The 24805-nt window shown below is 41.8% G+C and overlaps 1 protein-coding gene across 1 annotated transcript in view; it reads right to left on the bottom strand.

Annotated features, from left to right (window-relative positions):
• ncapd2 (non-SMC condensin I complex, subunit D2) overlaps nt 1-24805 on the bottom strand; it is a 136616-nt gene that overhangs the window by 19778 nt on the left and 92033 nt on the right. The window contains exons 18-25 of the mRNA XM_060906042.1: nt 14580-14716; nt 11643-11775; nt 11446-11521; nt 11094-11291; nt 1736-1896; nt 1502-1610; nt 1218-1341; nt 72-227 (exon numbers count right to left, since the gene is read on the bottom strand). Of these exons, the coding sequence (XP_060762025.1) occupies nt 72-227; nt 1218-1341; nt 1502-1610; nt 1736-1896; nt 11094-11291; nt 11446-11521; nt 11643-11775; nt 14580-14716 (1094 nt within the window). The remainder of the gene's footprint in view (nt 1-71; nt 228-1217; nt 1342-1501; nt 1611-1735; nt 1897-11093; nt 11292-11445; nt 11522-11642; nt 11776-14579; nt 14717-24805) is intronic.

The following is a 24805-nucleotide window of genomic DNA, read 5'->3' as shown; positions in this document are numbered from 1 at the left end:
GTGACATGGCCTCGTCAGTTAGTAGGATACAGGTACGCATGGAAATCAAGTTATTCGGCAAGTTGGTGTACCTGGCATACAAGTTGGGGGTCCAGGGCTCCAGAATGTTGGGGAAGCGAACAGTCAGGTCTCCAAGGGCAATGATAGCATTTGCTCTGACAACTGGGAGAGGAGATTTCTCCAACACAGTGAAGAGTAAACGGATATTCTCCTTACACACTGCTGGACTGAGAGAGAGAGAGACAGACAGACACACACATGCGCGTGCACACAGAGAGAGAGACACAGACATGTGCACACACCGAGACACACAGATTGAAACATGCACAGAGAGAGACGCGCACACAGACAGACATACAGAGAGAGACACAGACATGCACACACAGACACACCCACACATGCACAGACAGACAGACACCCACACACAGACATGCACACAGAGAGAGAGAGAGACGCACACGCGCACACACAGAGAGAGAGAGAGAGAGAGAGAGAGAGAGAGACACACACATACGCGCACAGAGAGAGACACACCCACACAGACACATGCGCACGCACACAGACAGACACCCACACACAGAGAGCAAGACACACCCACACAGACACCCACAGAGAGAGAGACACAGACGGACACATGCGCATGCACACAGAGAGAGAGAGACACACACACACGTGTACACACCGAGACAGACATACAGATTGAAACATGCAGAGACGCGCACACAGACAGACATACAGAGATACACACAGACGTGTGCACACAGAGAGAGAGACAGAGAGAGACACACACACACCCAGAGAGAGAGAGACAGACACGTGCACAGACACACCCCCCCACACACAGAGAGAGACACACAGACATGCACAGAGAGACACAACCACACACAGAGAAAGATGCAGACACCCACACACAGACACATGCGCACGCGCGCACACACCCACACACAGACACCCACACACAGATAGAGAGACAGACACCCACAGAGAGAGAGAGAGAGAGAGAGAGAGAGAGAGAGACACACACACTTCCATTACAATAATGCTGGTAAATTGAGCTTTTTTTGGGAAGAGGACAGAATTAAAGGTAACTTAACATACAGAAATGCAAATCCTGAATTTATATAACTTTCTTTATTGCAGATTTGCAAACAATTACAATTCAGACAACTCCGTCTGTTCAAGGTAACGTAATAAATGTTTAATAAAATACAATTTACCTGATCATCATGAACTGGGAGAGCGCGAGGCAGGCAGAAGTGGCGAGTTGGGGATGAGAATATCGGCCAGGTGAGCTGCACACCTTCACCAGCAAAGGCAGAAACACACTGAGCATGTTCCCTTCTGGATACAAAAAAAATCAAATGCAAAACCAGTGAAATTAAACATCAAACATTAATAGCATTAATAGAGGACAATTTATTCAGATTGTTACCATAGCTGAGATAGAGACGCTTGATTTCATGAACAAGCCAAATAAATAAAAGAGGAAACTAACGCTCACCAGCTAAAAGTTCTGCCTCACAAATTTTACGGATGAATTCTGCCTCGGTGTCCTCCGCTGAGGCACCAGTCAAGCCAAGCTCTTCCTCCACACAGCTGTCATTGGCTTCCTGCCGCACAGGATGCAAATTATAAAGTTAGGCATCGTGATTATAATGATCAGGATGAGAAATCTGTATGGAAAGAATGAGCATCCCTTTGTGAAGGAGGAATTTGCACTTGTCTTGATACAGACCTTGTTCTTGTTAATGGGCCCTTTCTCCTTCTCCTCTTTCTCTTCCTTCTCTCCTCGCCGCCGCCGAAGCTCAGCACTGACACTTCTCTCCAGGTGAGACACCTGCCAGAAGGCCACGAATCCACACAGCGAGAGTAGCTGTGCCAGACTCTCACAGTTTACTGCAGGCAGAGTATAAGACAGACAGACCGGGACTGAGTTTGCACAGAAAAATGAACTAGAGATGTTTCCTGTTGAGTGATTATTGCCTTTACTCATCTCAAACCTTGAACCAAACTCCATTCTATAATTCACCAAAAACATTCAAGAGCATTTGCGTTGAGATTAGGAGAACCAAACTGCAGGACAGTGAAGCAACAGGAACAGGGTTAAACCTCTTTTTATACGTATATAGTGGGGCAAAAAAGTATTCAGTCAGCCATCAATTGTGCAAGTTCTCCCACTTAAAAAGATGAGAGAGGCCTGTAATTTTCATCATAGGTACACTTCAACTATGAGAGACAGAATGGGGGGAAAGAATCCAGGAAATCACATTGTAGGATTTTTAATGAATTAATTGGTAAATTCCTCGGTAAAATAAGTATTTGGTCACCTACAAACAAGCAAGATTTCTGGCTCTCACAGACCTGGAACAACTTCTTTAAGAGGCTCCTCTGTCCTCCACTCGTTACCTGTATTAATGGCACCTGTTTGAACTCGTTATCAGTATAAAAGACACCTGCCCACAACCTCAAACAGTCACACTCCAAACTCCACTATGGCCAAGACCAAAGAGCTGTCAAAGGACACCAGAAACAAAATTGTAGACCTGCACCAGGCTGGGAAGACTGAATCTGCAATAGGTAAGCAGCTTGGTGTGAAGAAATCAAGTGTGGGAGCAATTATTAGAAAATGGAAGACATACAAGACCACTGATAATCTCCCTCGATCTGGGGCTCCACGCAAGATCTCACCCCGTGGGGTCAAAATGATCACAAGAACGGTGAGCAAAAATCCCAGAACCACACGGGGGGACCTAGTGAATGGCCTGCAGAGAGCTGGGACCAAAGTAACAAAGGCTACCATCAGTAACACACTACGCCGCCAAGGACTCAAATCCTGCAGTGCCAGACATGTCCCCCTGCTTAAGCCAGTACATGTCCAGGCCCGTCTGAAATTTGCTAGAGAGCATTTGGATGATCCAGAAGAGGATTGGGAGAATGCCATATGGTCAGATGAAACCAAAATAGAACTTTTTGGTAAAAACTCAACTTCTCGTGTTTGGAGGAGAAAGAATGCTGAGTTGCATCCAAAGAACACCATACCTACTGTGAAGCATGGGGGTGGAAACATCATGCTTTGGGGCTGTTTTTCTGCAAAGGGACCAGGACGACTGATCCGTGTAAAGGAAAGAATGAATGGGGCCATGTATCGTGAGATTTTGAGTGAAAACCTCCTTCCATCAGCAAGGGCATTGAAGATGAAACGTGGCTGGGTCTTTCAGCATGACAATGATCCCAAACACACCGCCCGGGCAATGAAGGAGTGGCTTTGTAAGAAGCATTTCAGGGTCCTGGAGTGGCCTAGCCAGTCTCCAGATCTCAACCCCATAGAAAATCTTTGGAGGGAGTTGAAAGTCCATGTTGCCCAGCGACAGCCCCAAAACCTCACTGCTCTAGAGGAGCTCTGCATGGAGGAATGGGCCAAAATACCAGCAACAGTGTGTGAAAACCTTGTGAAGACTTACAGAAAACATTTGACCTCTGTCATTGCCAACAAAGGGTATATAAAGTATTGAGATTAATTTTTGTTATTGACCAAATACTTATTTTCCACCATAATTTGCAAATTAATTCATTAAAAATCCTACAATGTGATTTCCTGGATTCTTTCCCCCTATTCTGTCTCTCATAGTTGAAGTGTACCTATGATGAAAATTACAGGCCTCTCTCATCTTTTTAAGTGGGAAAACTTGCACAATTGGTGACTGACGACTGACTAAATACTTTTTTGCCCCACTATGTGTGTGTGTGTATGTATGTATATATGTGTGTATGTATGTATATATGTGTGTATATATATATATATATAAAAAATACACACACACACTATATATATATATATATATATATATATATATATATATATATATATATATATATGTGTGTGTGTGTGTGTGTGTGTGTGTATTTTTTATATATATATATATATATATATATATATATATATATATATATATATATATATATATATATATATATATATATATATATATAAATAAAATCTCCGTCTCAGAAACCGGTCTCTCATTTGGGACATTATGGTCAAAATAAATTTTACCATTTTGCATTTACCAAACACTCAATGTTTCTTTTGTCATGTTTAAGAATAAATATAGCATCTTGCTTTATCTGGCCTCCACTGTGGAAAATTTTTTGGTTACAATTCAAATGCTTTTGTAAAATTGATTTACATATAAAATAACTCCATCATGAAGAATTAAAGCCCCTCCTTCACAGATGAGTGAAAATATTGAATAAATTTCCTCTTTTTGATTGCTTGGGTTAAAAATGCCAAGTTATGATGACTGAATTGATTATTCACTTAAACATGAATATGATACATTCTGGGTATTTGCTATGGCGAAATAGGACACGATGGAAAAATCAAGAACGCACCGGAAAGATGAGAATAACGGCGCTGGTAAAAGAACAGCGACTGTACCGGCTGAAGGCCACGCGGGTCTCTGCTGCGGCGCGCGAGCAACGGGACATCACTACCGCACCGGGTGGGGCAAAATGACTGGCCGTGGATTCTATCAAAAGTTCCATCTAAATTGACCATGGTTGAAAAATATTGGCCAAAAATACGCAAACACTACGAAATATCAAAGTAAGAAGAAAAAGAAACATTCTATTGCCTTATACTGCAAGACTAAAACAAAATAAAACTGTCAAAACTCACCTTTTCAGTGATAACGTCCGAACAGATCACCCGCGTAACAGAAAGACCGCAAATGGAAGCACGATCAACTTTTTTTTTTTTTTTTTTTAATATTTTTATTAGGATTTTTTTTTTTTTTCATACAAACAAGAACATTACACAATTCAAAAAAAAAAAATAAAAATTGATAACGAGATTCTATTATGAAATAATTAAAATATTAAAGCTACACAGTACAAATAAAACCAAAAGGGGGAAAAAAAAAAAAAAAAAAAAAGGGAACGAGAGGGTCCGTCAGTTAGGGGGCAGAGACTGGAGAGAGTGGAAGAATGTAAGAAAGGGAAGCCACTTGTTATAAAATTTAGCAGAGTTACCGTTCACTGAATATCTGATCTTTTCCAACTTTAGAAAAGACATGACGTCACTGAGCCACTGACGACTCGAGGGAGCTTTAGTCGACATCCAGTGGAGTAGAAGGTGGCGTCTTGCCAGTAAGGAAGTAAAAGCTAAAATATCCAATTGATGAGAGGTAAACCGGTTATGGTCCTCTGGGAGCCCGAATATAGCAACATGGGGGGAGACTTTTATGGTCACTGATAGTATTTTAGACATGGTATCAAAATAATTCAACCAGAAGCAAGAGAGTAGCGGACAAGAGTAGAACATATGGGTTAAATTGCAGGATGAGGCATGACATTTGTCGCATTTGTCAGCAATACTGGGATAGATTTGAGACAATCGAGCTTTGGAAAAATGGACTCTAAACAGTACTTTAAACTGTATAAGTGTGAGACGAGCACAGGATGAGCTTGTGTGAATTTTCTTAAGAGCAGTGTCCCACCAGTCATCCTCCAAGTTTAGATCCAGTTCATCTTCCCAGGCAGTCTTAACTTTAGTAACTGGTGAGCAATCAAAAGAAAGAAGTTCGTTATAAACTTTAGAAATAAATGATTTTTGAAGTGGATCGCGGTTTAAAAACACCTCCCAGTGTAGAGTAGGCGGTAAGGAAGGAAAAACTGGAAACAAAGCTTTAGCGCAGTGTCTAATTTGAAAGTATCGAAAGAGATGAGAAGGTGGGAGATGAAATTCTTTTGAGAGATCTATAAAGCTGCGAAAAATACCATCCTTGTAAAGGTCTTTAAAACATTTCAGGCCTTTATTATGCCATGCAAGAAAGGTTGAATCTGTAAACGGAGGTTGAAATAAATTATTCTTCAGTAAAGGAGCTAATGTAGACGCTGACTTAAATTTGAAGTGCTTCCTAAATTGATACCAAATTTTAAGTGTGGAGAGAACCACTTGATTATTTGTAAAGCCAGAGGGGTTAGATGGAATAGAAGAGGTAAGTAAAGCAGGTAAGGAGGATGAAACACATGACTGTGCCTCCAAGTTGCACCATGGCAGATTGGTAGATTTGAACCAAAATGAAATTTTATGAATATGTGCCGCCCAATAATACAGTTGGAAATTAGGAAGTGTCAATCCACCATTGAATTTACATCTCTGAAGTATGGATTTACGGATCCTGGGAGCCTTTCCACACCATAAGAAATCAGAAATAGTTTGATCAATTGTTTTAAAAAACTGCTTTGGCAGGAAAAGTGGGAGACAATGGAACAAAAATAGAAATTTGGGCAAGATGTTCATTTTAACTGCGTGAATTCTTCCAATTAACGAGAGAGGCAAGCTTCTCCATCTTTGGAAGTCAGATTTAATTTTAGACATTAAAGGTAAAAAATTAGCAGAAAAAAGTGACTTTAACGTTCTAGTAACGCTGATCCCAAGATACCTAAAGCCAGACAGATTCATCTTAAAAGGGATATCTGACTGTGTAAGCTGTGATGCTGAAGCATTAATAGGATAGCATTCACTTTTAGAGATATTCACTTTATAGCCTGAGAATGATCCAAATCTCTGGAAAGCAGATAAAATTGTGGGAATGGAAAGGACAGGATCTGAGACATATAACAATAAATCATCAGCATAAAGTGACAACTTAAATTCTGTGCCCAATCGTGAGATCCCTCTAAAAGTTGAGGAGGACCTCAGAAAGATTGACAAGGGCTCTATAGCTAGTGCGAACAATAGAGGAGATAGGGGACACCCCTGTCTGGTACCACGGGTTAGAGTAAAAAAACTGGATTGGATGCCATTAGTGGAGATGCTTGCTTGTGGAGATGTATAAAGGAGACGTATCCATGAAATGAACCCATTTCCCAGTCCAAATTTCTTTAGTACAGTAAATAAATAGTCCCATTCAACCCTGTCGAAAGCTTTTTCTGCATCAACCGAGATTACTGCTTCGGGTGTTGTTGTGGTAGTTTTAGAATAAATAATATTTAGGAGTGTGCGGACATTAAAAAATAACTGCCGCCCCTTAACAAATCCAGTTTGCTCATGTGAGACAATAGTTGGTACAATGTTTTCCAGGCGACAGGCCAAAGCTTTAGCAAGGATCTTAGCATCTACATTTATTAATGAGAGAGGTCTGTATGAGCTGCAGAGATTTGGATCCTTATCTTTTTTTAAGAGGAGACTTATGGAGGCTTGCCTTAAAGTGGGAGGGAGAGTGCCATGTTCCAGTGATTCTTTATAAACAGCATGCAGTAAAGGGAGCAGTTTTTCCTGAAATCTCTTAAAAAATTCAACTGGGAATCCATCAGGGCCAGGAGCTTTGTTATTTTGCATGCTACTCACAGCGAGAGTGATTTCTTCTACCGTTAATGGGGAGTCAAGTTTTTTAGCAGCATCTAAGCTTAACACAGGAAAATTGAGGCTATCCAGGAATGAATTCACTTCAGTGGTGTCAGGTGAAGATTCAGATGTATATAAAGAGGAGTAAAATGAGTGAAAAACAGAATTAATGGTAATGGGATCCTTATGCAATGAGCCAGATGAATCTTTTATCTGAGGGATCATACGTGAGGCTGCCTGGCGACGTAGTTGATGAGCCAGGAGCCGACTTGCCTTGTCGCCATGTTCATAATATGTGGAGCGTGATCGTAAGAGAAGTCGCTCTGCATCACTAGTGGTAATGAGATCAAATTCAGTCTGTAAATCAACACGTTGTTTAAGTAAACTGGGAGAGGGGCAAGTAGCGAGTTGTTGGTCCAATTTGGCGATATTAATAGAGAGTTCTTGCAATTTGGTTTTACGGGACTTATTCAAGTGGGCAGAGTAGGAAATAATTTGTCCCCGCAAGTATGCTTTTAATGATTCCCACAGCAGTGAACAAGAAACAGGTTCCATATCATTCTGATTTATAGAGATATAATCATCAATTTTAGTTGCAATAAATTCTGTGAACTTATCATCTGAGAGAAGTAATGTATTGAACCTCCAAGGTGTTGAGTAACGGGGTTGTGAAGAAAACTGAATATCTAAAGAAAGAGGAGCATGGTCAGAAATAACAATCGGGTGGTAATTGACAGACAGTACTTTGGGAATTAGTTTGGCATCAATAAAATAATAATCAATCCGAGAGAAAGACTGATGCATCTGAGAGAAAAATGAATATTCCTTGGTACAAGGGTTATAAAATCTCCAAGGATCAATGCAACTGTTCTTAGACATAAAATCTGAAAGTGACCTTGACATTAAAGAAGGGATCAGAGTTCGTGGGTTAGAGCGGTCTAGGTTGGGATCAATTACACAGTTCATGTCCCCTCCAATTATAAGAAGGCTGTTGTTCAATGAGGGAAGACATTCAAAAAGTTTATTCATAAAGTGTGGATCATCAAAATTGGGGGCATATATGTTAACTAATAAAACGGGAGTATGGAATAGCGTGCCTGTAACAATTAAGTATCTGCCGTTTTTGTCTGATATCACCTTAGAAGCTGAAAACTGGATTGACTTACCAATTAAAATAGCAACCCCCCTGGCTTTAGAGTTGAAATTAGAGTGAAACACCTCAGAAACCCAGGAACATTTAAGTCTGACCTGATCTTTGACGCGCATGTGGGTTTCCTGCAGAAACACTAGGTCAGCTTTAAGACGTTTCAAATGAGCAAATATCCTTGATCTCTTAATTGGACTCCCCATGCCTTTAATATTCCAGCTCAAAAATCTCACAGAGGACCCAATATGTGGAATATCAGGAGTACGAGCGTTGGTGGACATATGTTAAGTTCCTAGAGATAGAAATAGACTGAAAACGGACCCCCAGGGAAGGAAGGAAAAGAGGGGAAAAACGCAAAAAATAAAAAAAACCCACAAAAAAGAATAAAATAAAAATAAAAAAAAAAAAACACCACACTTACAAATTGAACCCCCCACCCCGCCCCATTGCACTTACAACGACCCCATCCCCAAACGATGGAGAACCCAGTGCTAACTCCACAAGGAGTCAGATCCCCAAAACGAAAACTTGCGGCTTTGAGCATGACTATCGAGCTTCGGATTGAGCTCCTGCAGTCCTAGCAACATTTGACAGATCGGTACAACCAATCAAGTCCAAGTGAAAACTGAAAACCACACATTGTGCGTATATGAGAATAATAAAGAGGAAACAAATGAAATAAAGTAATAACTGTCAATATTAACTGACTCTGCTTCCTCAAGGTTGTGTATCATTTCTCGGTTCTCTCACTACTGAGCGATCTGATGAATGCACTGGCCTCTTCTGGTGATTTAAACTCCTTCTCTGCACCGTTATGAGTGACCCGGAGGCGCGCCGGGTACAGCAAACCAAAGCGAATCCCCGGTATTTCGCGGAGCTGGCGTCGGACCTCATTAAAGGAGGCTCGGGCACGGGCCGTCCTCGGAGTGTGGTCGGGGAAGACAGAAAAACTCATGTCTCCAATCTTGATCCGTTGCTGAGCCCTGGCTCGGCGCAGTATGTCCACACAGTCTGTATGGTAGTGCAGACGAGCGATTATGGGGCGCGGGCGCTCTCCGGGCTTCGGTTTCGGCTGGAGAGTACGATGAGCGCGGTCCACGAGAGGCTCCTTCGCGAGGTTAAAGGCCTCCTTGAGCAGAGAGGAAACAGCTGTAGCAGTAAAGGAGGTGGAAAAATCTTCGGGAATGCCCACTAGCCGTATGTTGTTGCGCCGCGATCTCGCCTCCAAATCCTCGCATTTATTGTCCAATCTCGTCAGTTCAGTTGTCAGATGCTCCACTTTAGCCTGTAAGGTAGTAATGTCGTCGGCGCAGGAGGACAGCGATGTCTCCATTTCACCTACGGTAGTCTTCAGAGTGCACACATCGGACTGGATGTTTGTAATGCTACTGGATAATTCAGTCTTCACTGCCTGTAGCTCAGCCTTGATATTTGACAAGTTTTCGGTCAAGGCAGCCTGAAGCTCAGTTTTAAAAATAGCCGACATCTCAACACGGAGTGACGAGAGCAGCTCGGCCTTAAAGTCGTGGAAAGCAGCGCCGCCTGCGGCTTCAGCCAGACCAGAAGAAGAATCACTACGAGGCGGGGATGTAACGTGCGAAGCAGGCCGCGGTGGCTGCACAGGTACTTTAGGCTTTGGAGGCATTTAGATCGGCAAAAAAAAACCAGCGTTAAATTCAAATTATGGTGGTGGAGAACACACACACCGAAAAAAGATACAAAAGGTGTACCTAAAATAGGGTTTTTTAAAGGTTGCTGCAGGAGCTCGGAGAAACGCGTCTTACTCCATTAGTCGCTACACCGGAAGTCCAGCACGATCAACTTCTAACTGTTGGAGTGGAAAATTCCATTCTACACATGCAAATTGTTAATGTGTGTCCTTCCCCGCACACAAATAACACGCTACGGTAAAAAATAGACCGCGACACATTTTATAGCTCAGAAATTCATACAAGACCAGCTACCATCGTAACATTCTGTAAGAAACATTCTATACCTAACTTTCAACTTTCGTTTTAAAAAACAAAATCGCAGATTTATAACTAAATTTTTATATGGCGTAGTGATTTCAAGTTGCTACTTTTGGTGAGGTAGTGACCTCGACCCTGAGGCTTTCCGTTTAGATCAAAACACACGATCGTATTGGTTTTGGGTCTGCGGAAAATGGAGTCACGACGGTGATGGAATATTTTGCATGATGTTTTATTACGGTTATGATTATTCTGTGAGCGCAACAATCCTTAGGTGTATAAAGTTACAACTTAAAATACAATTAGTGATAACTGTAGACTTTTCAGTGGACTACAGCCTTTTTAAGGGGATGCGATGCAGTCAACCGTTTATCATGTCCCAGATCAAGCCGCCATTTTTCCACAAATTTGCAGAATTTTTGGCAAATTCTGAATATTCACATCAAAGATTTGGTTTTATCTGTATTACTTCTTTCATCATTTTATTTCAAATTAAAACCAACATCACCATTCAAAACCGTATAGTTTAATGACAGTATATTGAGTGGGGTACCCCCAGGTTCACTCTCAAACATAATGGCAATGTAGGATGCTCAGCAGAGGATCCTGCACATTTCCACTGTACCGTTCTGCTCCTGGGAGTCCTGGGGGCCTTCGGACATTTGTGACTGCTCCCCACTCTCCGTCACCTGCTCCAGCAGGAGGTGAGCCGAGCGTTGGAGGAGGCGAGCGCATAGCTGATCGGGTGACTCAGCGAGGAAGTAGATAAGGCGGACAGCCTGCTCCATGAAGGTCTGCCAGTGTGGGTCGGACAATATCACGCCTATTACGGGAACAGGTTGATGGTCATTGCCTGGTGTTTATACTCGTATGAAGAAATTATTTCTTTCGGTTACTATGGGTGGATTGGTATCCAAAGAGTCTCTAGCATCAACTTTTTGCATGAAAAAGCAACTAGATAATACACAGGCGTGTACCATCAGCAACAGCTTGGGTCAGACAGCTGAAGAGATGGTGGTCCATCGGTAGCCTGAATGCAGCTCCTTTAGATTGCTATAAAAACACAAAAGCACGGTCAAGAAAAACCTTCCGGATACACAGTCAATTCTCTCATGCTCAAAGATGTGCGAAAGTTTATAAGTTAGCGGTATAGAAATGTTACATGTTAACGTACCCTGATGTGGTCAGTAATGTTGGTGATGGTGATAACAGTGTCTCGGGCCAGCAAGTAATCTTCAGTCACCTTCTCTCCCAGTGCAACAGAGCACAGTGTATCCAGGTTACCGAGTACAACCTCCCTCTCAGCTCTACACACACACACAGCCCAGTTTTGCTACATTATGGGACAAGAAGTGAGCTAGCATTTGCTGGAGAATAATGCAAGTGCTTATTAGCTATCAAGGTATCGTCAGATCCATAATTATTGGCATACTTGGTACAGATGGGTAAAACCTATCAGAAATGTTTTAAACTTTCAGGTATACTTCAGGTGTACAGGCAGTTAGGTCAACTTGTCAGTGCGGTAACCTTAAAGGAGAACCGAAGGCAAATTTGTCATCAAAATTCTATTTCTCTCATTTTATAAAATGTAGGAATGCATTTCTGACAGCTATAGCAAGTTATGAGTGAAATATATATTACAGAGCACATCAGTCCATACATCAAAAGCAATGGCCGTAAACGAGATTCGTTGAGACCTGCGCGAGACATCGTAGGACGGAAGTAAAACGTATAGCAAAAAATGTGACGGATATCTGCCAACGTTGCCAAAAGACGCGCGCGTGCCCTCCTAGCCTGGGAAATCCCATGCTGCTTTGCACAATCGTTCTGATCTGACAAGACAGCATGGAAACTATGGTCTAAAGGCTCGCCTGAGTTAGGGAGCCAATCAGAGAGTGGGGAGGGGTGGAAAGACGGTGACGCGTACTACTCGACAAACGGAAGCTTGTAGTTTATTTGGGACTGTTTACGGATCACATTTAACATGGCGGCGAGCGATACGAACCAAACTTTCCATCAAGCTTTGTCTTGCACAAACGGCAGTAATCGTTCGGTGCCATTGTTTTCCTATTTTTGTTTTGCCTTCTTTCTCTCCTTCCTTCTCTTCTTCGCCTCTTCGTCGCTCTAACTACGTCACCGGGTACAACTGCCATGATTGGCCATGGGCTACGTATACGCCAAATGATAGACATTCGCAACGTCCAATAAACGGCCGTTGACAATCGTAAACCACACCTCCCCTACGAGAAATTCAATAGGCGGATTCCAGACCATATTTCACTTGTGATATGGTCTGGTGTTAACCAGACTAACGCCCTCCTTCGAATGTTGACGGAATCAAGCCGGAAGTTCTCCCCGTGTCCGAAATCGCTCCCTACTCACTATATAGTGCGGACGCCATTTTGTAGTGCTGTCCGAAACCTTAGTGAGGATTATGTGGGAAATGCGCTCAGTATAATACATGTATTTATTATTTTGAAAATCCACTGGCCGCCTGGTCTGGCACGTTTTAATTGTGCGACAGTAATGACGTAAAGACCGGCGTGACGGACTAGTCCTTATTACATGATCATTGATGTACAGTGGTGCTTGAAAGTTTGTGAACCCTTTAGAATTTTCTATATTTCTGCATAAATATGACCTAAAACATCATCAGATTTTCACACAAGTCCTAAAAGTAGACAAAGAGAACCCAGTTAAACAAATGAGACAAAAATATTATACTTGGTCATTTATTTCTTGAGGAAAATGATCCAATATTACATATCTGTGAGTGGCAAAAGTATGTGAACCTCTAGGATCAGCAGTTAATTTGAAGGTGAAATTAGAGTCGGGTGTTTTCAATCAATGGGATGAGAATCAGGTGAGTGGGCACCCTGTTTTATTTAAAGAACAGGGATCTATTAAAGTCTGATCTTCACAACACACGTTTGTGGAAGTATATCATGGCACAAACAAAGGAGATTTCTGAGTAAAAGGTTACAGAACCATCTCTAAAGAGTTTGGACTCCACCAATCCACAGTCAGACAGATTGTGTACAAATGGAGGAAATTCAAGACCATCGTTACCCTCCCCAGCAGTGGTCGACCAACAAAGATCACTCCAAGAGCAAGGCGTGTAACAGTTGGCGAGGTCACAAAGGACCCCAGGGTAACTTCTAAGCAACTCAAGGCCTCACTTACATTGGAGAACACTGAACAAATAGTGTGCATGGCAGGGTTGCAAGGAGAAAGTTCACATACTTTTGCCACTCACAGATCTGTAATATTAGATCATTTTCCTCAATAAATAAATGACCGAGTATAATATTTTTGTCTCATTTGTTTAACTGGGTTCTCTTTATCTACTTTTAGGACTTGTGTGAAAATCTGATGTTTTAGGTCATATTTATGCAGAAATATAGAAAATTCTCAAGTGTTCACAAACTTTCAAGCACCACTGTACACTGGGCCTGCACGTGCTGGTAGAAACAGCTCGTTTTGTTCTGGAAAAAGGGTCACAGGACGAATCAGGGAAGAATGCGTTGTGAAAAGACTCAAATCAGGAAGCAGACATTTTCAAGCGTCACCCATCGATACACACAAAAAAAAAACCCCTGCAGTTTTCAAACTAACAGGTCCTGCAGCATCTTCAAAAGTCTCCATTTTAGGGGTGGACACCAGGTGTAAACATGGCAAAACCAATGTGTTTTAAAACCAAATATATAAAAAATATAGTGTGGATATAGCCTCACAGTCCAGAGTTCACACACTTCTACATTCAGGAAAAAAGGCGTTATATTACGGAAGTGCATTTTGTTCAGCAGCTATTATTCCAGTCAAAGTTGTGATTCAAGTTCAACTTGAATTTTTCCTCAGACGCCAAAAAAAAAAAAGCCCCACCCCATCCCAAAAAACCATCTCTGTTCTCATGACAGCTCAGTGCTTTGCAGGAACGGCCAGGATTGGTCAGAAGCGTCTGTTGAAGTAGGCAGGATTGCTGGGAATTTCTTCTGCAGCGTGTTGCGACTTGAAACTACGTTCAACATAATTGAAGTCTAAGTGAATAAAAGTTTGAACAAATGAAGCTAATGCACTGTGCCTTTTAGCACAGTCAGGATTTACGTCTCACCGTGCGGCCATGCCGAGCAGCAGTACTGCGGCTCTCCTGCGCAGTGCCGAGGTCTCCCTTTTCCCTGAGAATCTTTCCCAAAGCACCTGCATTACAGACGCCTGCAGAGCGCTCTCCGTGCTGAAAAACTCCTGCACCTGGAAAACACAGACTGAGCATGGTGATCTGTTCTCTGAAACCGACCCTGGATAAAATTACCTGGTTGGAATCCCACAGTTTTACACCATCAGTCAGGGTATTTGATTACCTGCTCCGCACTGCATTTTATTCTTCCTCCTGATTAGCACACGCGTCTTATACGCACGAAGTTTTTATGTCGGTTTGAAGGAATACGCCGGCATTTTTCAAAAATAATTTCCATTTGTACTGTAGGGGTGATTAATGCAGCGAATGACCATTTTCTGGTAGAGGAGGAAAAAAAAAAAAAAGTTTCCACAAAACGAACGATACTTTTACTCCAAAGGTCTAAGCGCACTTAATACATTGTTGTTACAATCACGGTCTAAGAACATTTGTTGGGTCAATAAGGCTGTATGAAAATTTTTCAAGACGGAACAGATTTCTTCAGTCAAAAAACTGGAAAATTAATCTTTCAAATCTGTATAATTCATCCTTCAGAGATTGTTTTTTTCCTTCAGACAGATAAATTTACACATTACTCATGCAGCCAGTTTCCTTCTCATCTCTCACATTTAATTCAGGGTTATGTTGTTTATTGATGTGAAAACGGTTTTGATTTTGTATTATAGAGCACTGGAATGCACTTTGAGACGTCTTTGCTATGATTTAATGTTGAAATGATATGTAATGTTGCCATTCTTGGCCAGGTCTCTCCCGGAAAAAGAGGTTTTTTTTTTTCTTCATCTCACTGAGACTAACCTGGTTAAAGGACATGAAACATAAAAAGCATGCTATATCAGTTTCTTTCCATTAAAAATATGAAATAATTGCATCAACAAATACAAAATTATCTATTAAATTCAGCAAAATCGTTATATTCATGATGATTACCGTAAAATACCAAATAATAGCCCGGGCTATTATTTGTCTCAATCACGTAAGAGACCCGGCGCATATTAGAGACTAGGCGGCTATTTGGAACAGGCGATTAATTCCTTCTTCACAAACACCTTCCCCAAAATCTACCTCAAAACGGGGAAAAATCATTCTCAGATAGGCCTACTTTTAACCAGTATAACTTACAGTTTGTTTAGAGTTAGATTACAGATAGCACGGTGCCGACTTCGGGGAATTTTGAAGACGCGCAGAATGCATCTTCGCATGGCACAGTCGGGGTGGATAAAGGATAAATCACACACCTTTTCCTGTTAATGACTAGTTAAGCGCATGCTTTACAAAATAATCAAGAAACCACACCATTGTCTGTGCGCAGCACTGTGATTTAATTACTCTGCAAAGTTATGGTCACTTGCTATCACCCTCACCCATGCAACCTCCACCCTTTGCGCTTCGCGATGTCTGTCAATCTGAAATTGCATGGAGGGCGCGACGTTGAAGCAACATAATTAGGGTGCGAAGTGTCAAACCAAAGGGTTTTTTCTTATGCTGAAAAATAAGTGACCTGCAGTGGCTACATACTGTCATCTTGCATTCTCACGTTTCTCTCCAAGACGTCTCCCTATTTGGCCGATATGAGCCTATTCCCCGAGTGAGTTGGTACGGTGGCTCGACCCCGTAGAAAACTTAAAGTTCGGATGAAAGTTAGTTGAATAGGTTACTGACTTGTAGGCCTACATGTTGCCTGCCTGACGCGTGCTTCTGCCCAACTTGCACGACAGATTACTTGTTGAAAAGGCCCCTTGGATTAGATTGGCCGCGAGCAGACTGAAATGCATGTTAGAACGCTCTCACCTTTTTTGTAAAGCGTCTTCCAGATCCGAATGGGTAAGGGCAAGTGAAATGGTATAAGGTCTTTAATAAAACTCAGTGTGTGCTTTGACGCATGCATTCGGCAATTTAGGTCGTTTAACAGAAGCAGCAGTCCAACCTTGGAAACCCGCAGTCCTCAATGTCACCACACACGCTGGCTTTCGTTGGGTATTGAGGTATTTCACTCACGTGACCAAGTCATGTGACGCTGCCATTTTGGACGTCACGGCTCGAATCAGTTTGAATGCGAGGAAGGCGACAAACGAAAAACAAAAGAAAAGGAGCGAGATGCAGAAAACACCTTCACTATCCAGCGACGTAGGGCATTTACAGGGCGAGCAGAGGGAGAGGTATTTGCAAAAATTGAGGTTAGCAGGCTTAGAGAACGACGTTTACCTGCTTCCACCAGGATTGTTCACTGACGTACGGAAGTACACGAAGCCCTCGTCTTTACCTGACTTCGGCCCACATGATCTGTATACCTATGTCGTTAAAAACCCATCGCCATACACAGGTATTAATCTGAAAGCGTATAAGAGTTTGGATGCCTACAAATATTTTGTGTCGGGCTGGGTAACATGCCTACATCAGCGGGTCGTCCCTGGAGCCGGTGGTCGCCATCTGATTACAGCTAAGGTTTGTTCACATTTTCATTTACTTTCGGTCCTCAGGATAAACAAAATGTTATTAAATGTCATTGAAATAACTTCTTAGTCTGTTGAGACATGGCCCGTTATAAATTTGCTGTTACCAGGCAATGACCAAGAACTGTATTATTAGGGTCGGTGTAGTTGTAGCAGTGTATTAGCAACTAGCTGTTAGCACTAGCTAATGTCAACAACAGTAGCTAGTATGTTACTGTAGCAATATTTACGTTCAGTCATTTGGATGACTGTTAAAACCTTTCGGTCTCAAGTTTTTCCTTTACTGGATTTACTAGTTTACTGAGCTAGCGTGCTCGGGCAAGCCGGGAGCCATCGCGCGCTCGGCGGCCGAGCCGGGAGCCATCGCGCGCTCTCCGGCCGAGCCGGGAGCCATCGCGCGCTCTCCGGCCGAGCCGGGAGCCATCGCGCGCTCTCCGGCCGAGCCGGGAGCCATCGCGCGCTCTCCGGCCGAGCCGGGAGCCATCGCGCGCTAGCTCAGTAAACTAGTAAATCCAGTAAAGGAAAAACTTGAGACCGAAAGGTTTTAACAGTCATCCAAATGACTGAACGTAAATATTGCTACAGTAACATACTAGCTACTGTTGTTGACATTAGCTAGCTTGCCGTCCAAAATGGTGGACACCGGGGCGTCACGTGACCCTGTGACGTCAGGTGAAATACCTCAATACCCAAAGGGGTATTCCTCATTCGATGACGTAAGTGATATCCCACACACCCATGTCAAACATAATTGGCTAAGACATCTGTCAAAAGTTACGGAGTTGCATTCCTCAAGAAATATTACGGTAGACCAAGATTATAACATTGAAATGGCATGTTTATTATCACGCAAGTTACGTGTAAGTTACGTGTCATTCTGAGATGCACAGATAGACAGTAAAGGGAATTCCGAATTCCCTTTACTGTCTATCTGCGCATCTCAGAATGACACAGGACAATGGGCGAACTAGATTTTTTTTTTTCCCCAGCCACGGCGCGCCGGAACGCTATCACCCCTGCGTAACAAAATGTTGTCAACAGTATTATAGAAATAACTTCATTTTGCATTCATTCATTCATTCATTCATATTGTTTCGGTAGAAAACTATGCAATGCAAAATCGTTTAAACACCAGAAAACCAGAAAAGTGCTGGGCCTCAAGATTCTAGATAGAACGTTCGGACGCTTTTTTTTTTTTTAGACCCCGGCGAGTATTCGGAACCGGCCTTTATTTGTCACAACACACGCGTACACCCGGCCGTTAAAGGGAACTCGGCGGTTAATTGGAACTCGGCTATTATTTGGTATTTTACGGTATATGGCATTTCTGCTCGAGCTCCGATATGCATATTTTACAACCGGAAGAGCCGCCGTCACGTGATCATACGTCACAAAAACTTTCGGGTACAGCACAAGCGGGTAGATGAATATGGAGAAGTGTGAATCGTGATGATGACGAATGCGACAAAATAGTTTTTGTGTCTTGGATGACAAGAAAATTGTTTCGTTTTTAGAGTGTTTAACGTACATTGAACATCATGGTGTATTGCGACCTCCCAGTCAGTCAGACGCGCTGTCACTCCTGTTAGCAATGTAGCTAGGCTCAGTATGGCCAATGGTATTTTTTGGGGCTGGAGTTAGATGCGACCAAACTCTTCCACGTTTTTCCTGTTTACATAGGTTTACATGACCAGTGACATGAAACAAGTTCAGTTACACAAATTGAAACGTGGTGATTTTCTATGCTATGGAAAGTCCGCACTATAATGACACGCGTACCAACACCTTCTGCGCACTTCGGCAGCGCATTGATACCTTCACTCGGAGTTGTACCATTATTTTTTAGACAGGGCGGACGGACCAGGGCATTCGCCCGCCTGGCCGTGCCCGACGAGGAGCGCTCTCGGCCGGCTTGGGAGGCAGACGGCAGCCCCTCCTGGAAGTGTGGTTTTACCATGGGCCTCATGCGGTAAGGATCAGTCTTATAATTTTGGGTGTATCAATTATTGATTATCGTAATTCTGACTCGTTTCGCCATTTTGAGTGTTTTCATCTCGGACTTTGGAAGCATTGTATCTCAATCAATCTCGAAAAATATCAGCAAAAAAAAAAAAACTAGCTTGCAACGGACTTTAGCTAGATCTATGATGAACTTTCAATGTATGATACAAAAATAATACTTCTTTCAACAGATCATTAGCCTTTGAGCAGAATTGTTTTTAACTTACCAGGAAGTGTTATCGAGCCGACCGCTTTCAGTTTCATGAGGGCTGAATGAACTCTCACTCTCAGAATCATCTGACCCGTCAGAGTAAAGACAAGATCCATGTTCATGTGAATTTCCAGCTATCGGTTCGAATTGATAGGGTCTAACTTCACATCTCTGTGAAACATCGGGAATGTCACTGTCGATGGTGTCCATTTCGGTAACCTGTTTACATTAGATACCCAAGCGCTGGCTCCTTGAAAAGATTTTGTGACGTCATGGGTCACGTGACCGCTTAGCTAATTAATGAATCATTGTTTTACGCTGATGTATAAAAAAGTTGAATAATGTGATGATTTTCACATTTTTGACGCCCTGCAGTGATTTAGATGGCATTTCTTATGTCCTTTATACATAATTATATCCAGAAAAAAATCCATGCCCCATGTCCTTTAAAGAAAGGTAATATTAATAAATAAATAAATAAATAAATAAATAAAAAGGTCATGCATGTTAAAATACCCTAAAGCAGGGGTTTTCAAAGTGTGGGAGAGTCAGCCCCCCCCCCAGAGAGCAAATAAACAACAGTGCCCCCCCCCCAATTTTTATTGTTGCTATACTTAAATGTTCCATTCGTATTTAAAAAAAAAAGGTTGTTGTACACTTTTTCTTTTACACATTTGAAATATCTGTGCTTTTTGAAAACACTTTTTTTTTTTACACTTAAAACATATGAGCTTCATTAAAACTTTTTTTTTTTTTTCACATTTTAAAACATGTGCTTTTTAAAACATCTTGTTTTACACATCTCATAGCATCGTTAGCTAGCACCTCTTGGCAGACAACACACTGTGGCAGTGGAGCATCTTCAGATCCAGTCCATGAAAATCCAAACTTTAAATAATCGTGGTCATACTTCCTTCTTTTGTTGCTTGGCCCAGACTCTGTCTCCTCACTCACTGTAGCTTTAGGTACTAAAAATCGATCCATTTTGTCTCTGGCAAAGGCTAGCTGAAGTTCGCTAAATGTCCGCAATAGTAACTTATAGAGGGATTTCACTGACGTCACCCGAAACCGAAAGTAAACAGACCCTGCGCCATATTGGAAGACCAACAAACTCGTGATTAGGGGGAAATAACGGCAGCGGTATGTGAACCCACGAGAATAAAGTGGAGTGGCAAACGACTTAAACAAATCTGAGCTGTTTTATTTATGATTTATTGGCCCAACAGTAGACTTGAAAGAAACCTGTGAGACTTGGCAAAAAACTGTGGATATAATGGATAAGTCTGTGCATGATCTGCAGACACTTTGAGGTAAGCAAACGCAAGAAATTCAGATTTAAAACATGCTAAACTGGCCTCAAGTTGATAACTGTATGAGGAGCAAGCCTCCCAGACTTCTACAATTTAATAATAATAATAATAATAATAATAAAAGATGGTTTGGGGCTTGCTCTCCCTCCTATTTAGGGCTGGGCGACATGAGAAAAAATTAGATCATGATATATTTTTTCAAAATTTTCGATAACGATATACATCACGATATAAATCAAATCACGATTTTTGTATTTTTTTTTAAATTTTCTGCTCAAAATATGAACATTACAAATTAGTAGTTCCTTCCTAATTAACAAAAACAGCTTAACAAGCCTTCAAGTTTCACAGAACCAAAACAAACTGGATGCACATTCTTTTGTTCTTTTTGTTCAAATGAATAAACTGAAACTGAAAAATAAAAACTATATACCATTGTTAATCATTTGTGCAAATTCTAGCAGCTTTCAAATAAACATAAAAGACATATTGACGTGTAAACCTTATGCTGCAAGGAGAAAAAAAAAGTGCAATCCTGTACGTCAGGGTGTTTAAGGTTTTGTGTAACACTTTGTTGTATGTCCGATTTTAAATATCCAAAATACCTCCACACAACCGAAGATCTCTGGCCCTTCTTTTCAACGATGTCCTCCAGGGCAGTGCTCTGACTTTCCTGTTCAGAACTCCGGTCAGTCGGCTTCTCGCTCATTTTTATAATCGCTTTGTTTCACGCTTTGTTGGAGAAATGCCGCGCTCCTGCAAACTTCACCACAGCCATGCTGTGCGTTGCTGCTACACGTGTGTGTGTTTGTGTGCGCACGCAACCTAACTTGACGTGGCTCTCTTCCAACTGATTGGTTACGTGCGGTACTGTTTAGTTATGATTGGCTATTCGCGTGTCTGTCAAAACTTCGGATGAAGTAATTTTATTGAAGGCGTAGGCTTATCGTAGGCATATCGTACGTGTCTAATTTCTAATCGTAGAGATTTTATATCATGAATAAAATCGTAATCGTAAAATCGCCCAGCCCTACTCCTATTATATAAATAAAGCATAGTTGTTGTGTAGGCATATATCATAAATACATATGTATAATTTGGATAAATTAAGCTAAGTATTGTAAGTATTGTACTTCTTCCCACTCCTTTTTTGAACAATGTGCGGTGTAATGTATTAGCTCTTTGTTATTTTATTTATTCTTTGTCACTTTTTTCATTCTTTCTTTTGTATGTACAAATAGTTACATACATTTTTATACATGTTCGAAATAAATAAATTAATTAATTCATTCATAAATTATGGATACCGTAATAGTAACAAAAAGTATTAATTTTTCAACTGAAAAGATATATTATTAAAAGATAAACAAGATTACCTTGGCCATAACTATGTGTAGGTTATTCTTAACAACAGCTGTAATATCACGACCCAAGCCACTAACAACATAATTGTAAGCCTGTAGCCCTTTGTAGGCTTTCAAGTCATCAGCAGTGTAGGCACTGGGTGTGAACAACAAATGTCTGGGTAGCAAACAGATGGCAGAATTGGTGTCCGGTCCTCCTTATGTTTCCATTCTCCCTTGCCGCGAGTCTTATCATATGGGTCAAACCCATCAATCACAGCCAGTTTCTCCACATACCGTGCCCTTTCTGCAGCTGGTAATGTACTCACATAACCCGAATTATCAGCCATCGTGTCACTTTACTCTCGCGCGTACTTTGTTTTATATCGTATGTGCTTGGTCTTCCAATATGGCGCCCTAACAAAATCTCGCGGTCCGGTGACGTCACGCGGTAGCCCCTCTATTCTGGTTTATTTTTCCTCACGTTGCGCCCCCCCTGAAGAACTCTGGCGCCCCCTGGGGAGGCGCGCCCCACACTTTGAAAAGCCCTGCCCTAAAGCAATGTTCCTCAACCACTGGGCCGCAAATTTCTTTCAAGCTGAAGCTCATTTTTACTCGGAGCAGGGTACAGTTGCTGGGTTGCATCCGACGTCGCATCCGCCTCGTTAAGCTACAGTCACACTACAGCTCGCGATGCTTTGTGATGGGTTATCGATGATCTACATGTGAGCTAAAAGTTGTGGTCACACAGCAGATCAACACTTGACTGTCACACCTTTGCGCACTTGAGCCTCGTGCAGCTCGAGTGGCCGTGCGCACTTAGGGAGCGCGTTCTGCGTGCGCTTGGGACCCGGCCGTTATGGGAAACACCTGATACTGATTTGAGTGCGATCGGCAGGCAGGGACGCCGTTTTCACAGAGTTTAAATATTCTGCTTTTGTAAATATCACGCCTGCTAATAAACGCTCTTCCTGCACTTGGATCCGTCGACCTCGTAGTGTCTACTAGATCTTTAACCCAGCCGCATATAAAAAAGTTGTACGGCTACATGCTCTTCCAGGTTTGTATCCGTGTCCCCGTGAAGAACAATATCTGCAGCACCAGGCAGTTTGAGATGTCGGGGAACTTGACGGATGGATAATTTTCCAGCTCACAGGAAAAACCCTTCCTTTTTAGCGTGTAAGGATCTATCCCATTGAGTGAGTTCTATATCTACTTCTTTAGAGTGTACTTCTTGGTTTTAATAACTTGCTTGTTTGCTGAACACGAACATGGCAATAAGTTCTTGTGTTAATTGACCAGACTCCACTTTTGGATCGTTAATCCCTTTTGACTGAGAATGCCCTGCATGCATGGCTTTATGTTGGTTTCTGGTACATCTGTACAGTTTTAAATACAATACCTACAATTCAAAACAGTTTGTTTTCATTGTCTTTATTTAATTCCTGGGCTCTCATCTGTAACAGGGAGTGATGTCGCATCCCATTAAAGGAGAACTGAAGGCAAATTTATCATCAAAATTCTATTTCTCATTTTATTAAATATAGGAAGGCATTTTTGATAGCCATTTTGTCACTGCTATAGCAAGTTTTGAGTGTTTGAAATATACCATGTAATATATACCAGTCCATGTGTCAAAGCAATGGCCGTAAACAACATTCGTTGAGACCTTCGCAAGACATCGTAGGACGGAAGTAAAACGTACAGCGGAAATAAAAAAAGTGACCATCTGCCAACGTTCCCCGTGTCCGAAATCGCTCACTCGTTCACTACCCCCTATATAGGGAATTACTATACTCAGCAAAAATAAAAACTTGACACTCATTATTTTTCAAATAGTATTTAGAAACTTTTCTTGAAAGAGTTCTTGTTGTGATTATGGTTAAATGCATTGTCAAGGGCATTACGTCACACATTCATTCTACTGGTCGGGCCTACGTAGCACGTGCGAGAGCACTGCACGCTAAAATCACGTTTCCACGTGACACAAGTGACGTGACCTATTGATACACGTGCAATTGATCTCACAGTAGCAGAGTAGAGTGTCATCTCAGAAAAACAAGGTTTTATGGTTAATTATTCGTTAAATTGCAATGCCACGACTGTCAAACATTCAGCGTGAACGTGCCATTGGCATGCTGAATACGGGAACATCCGTCACTGACGTTGCGAGGGTTATGGGATGCAGTCGACGGACCATCCATAATCTCCAGACACGTCTCCATCAAACTGGCACCACAGCCGACCGCCCCCATCCTGGTCGACCACGTGTGACGTCACACGCAGAAGACCGACAGATTGTCTTACGTCATTTGCGTAATCGGTTTGTCACTGCCACATCCACTGGGAATGAATTGTTTGGAGGTCGAGTGACTGCCCAAACCATTCGAAATCGCCTGCGCTCTGCTCTGCATTAAGTTGTGACTCTCAGTTTTTGATCATGGACATTGTCGTCACATTTCCGGTGGAACCGATTCCATGACAAACATGATCTGTATGCTATAGCATCTTTAATGACAAGATAATTGAATACAATTGTTATTTCAAACCTATTTTCCAAAATGTTCAAATTATTGACTTTGAAACGAGTGTAAAGTTTTTATTTTTGTTGAGTTTATATAGGTGAGCTCATTGGTAAAATTAAATTAAAAAAAATAAAAACTGTACACTAGTCCGTCGCGCTGGTATTTACGTCATTACTGTCGCACAATTAAAACGTGCCAGATCAGTCAGCTGGTAGATTTTCAAAATAATAAATACATGCATGTGTTTTTGTGATAAATCCATATTATACTGAGCGCATTTCCCACATTAATCAATCAATCAA

Source organism: Neoarius graeffei, chromosome 23 (genome assembly GCF_027579695.1).
Source record: "Neoarius graeffei isolate fNeoGra1 chromosome 23, fNeoGra1.pri, whole genome shotgun sequence".
Taxonomy (NCBI): Eukaryota; Metazoa; Chordata; class Actinopteri; order Siluriformes; family Ariidae; genus Neoarius; species Neoarius graeffei.
This window is presented reverse-complemented; position numbering and strand designations above follow the sequence as displayed.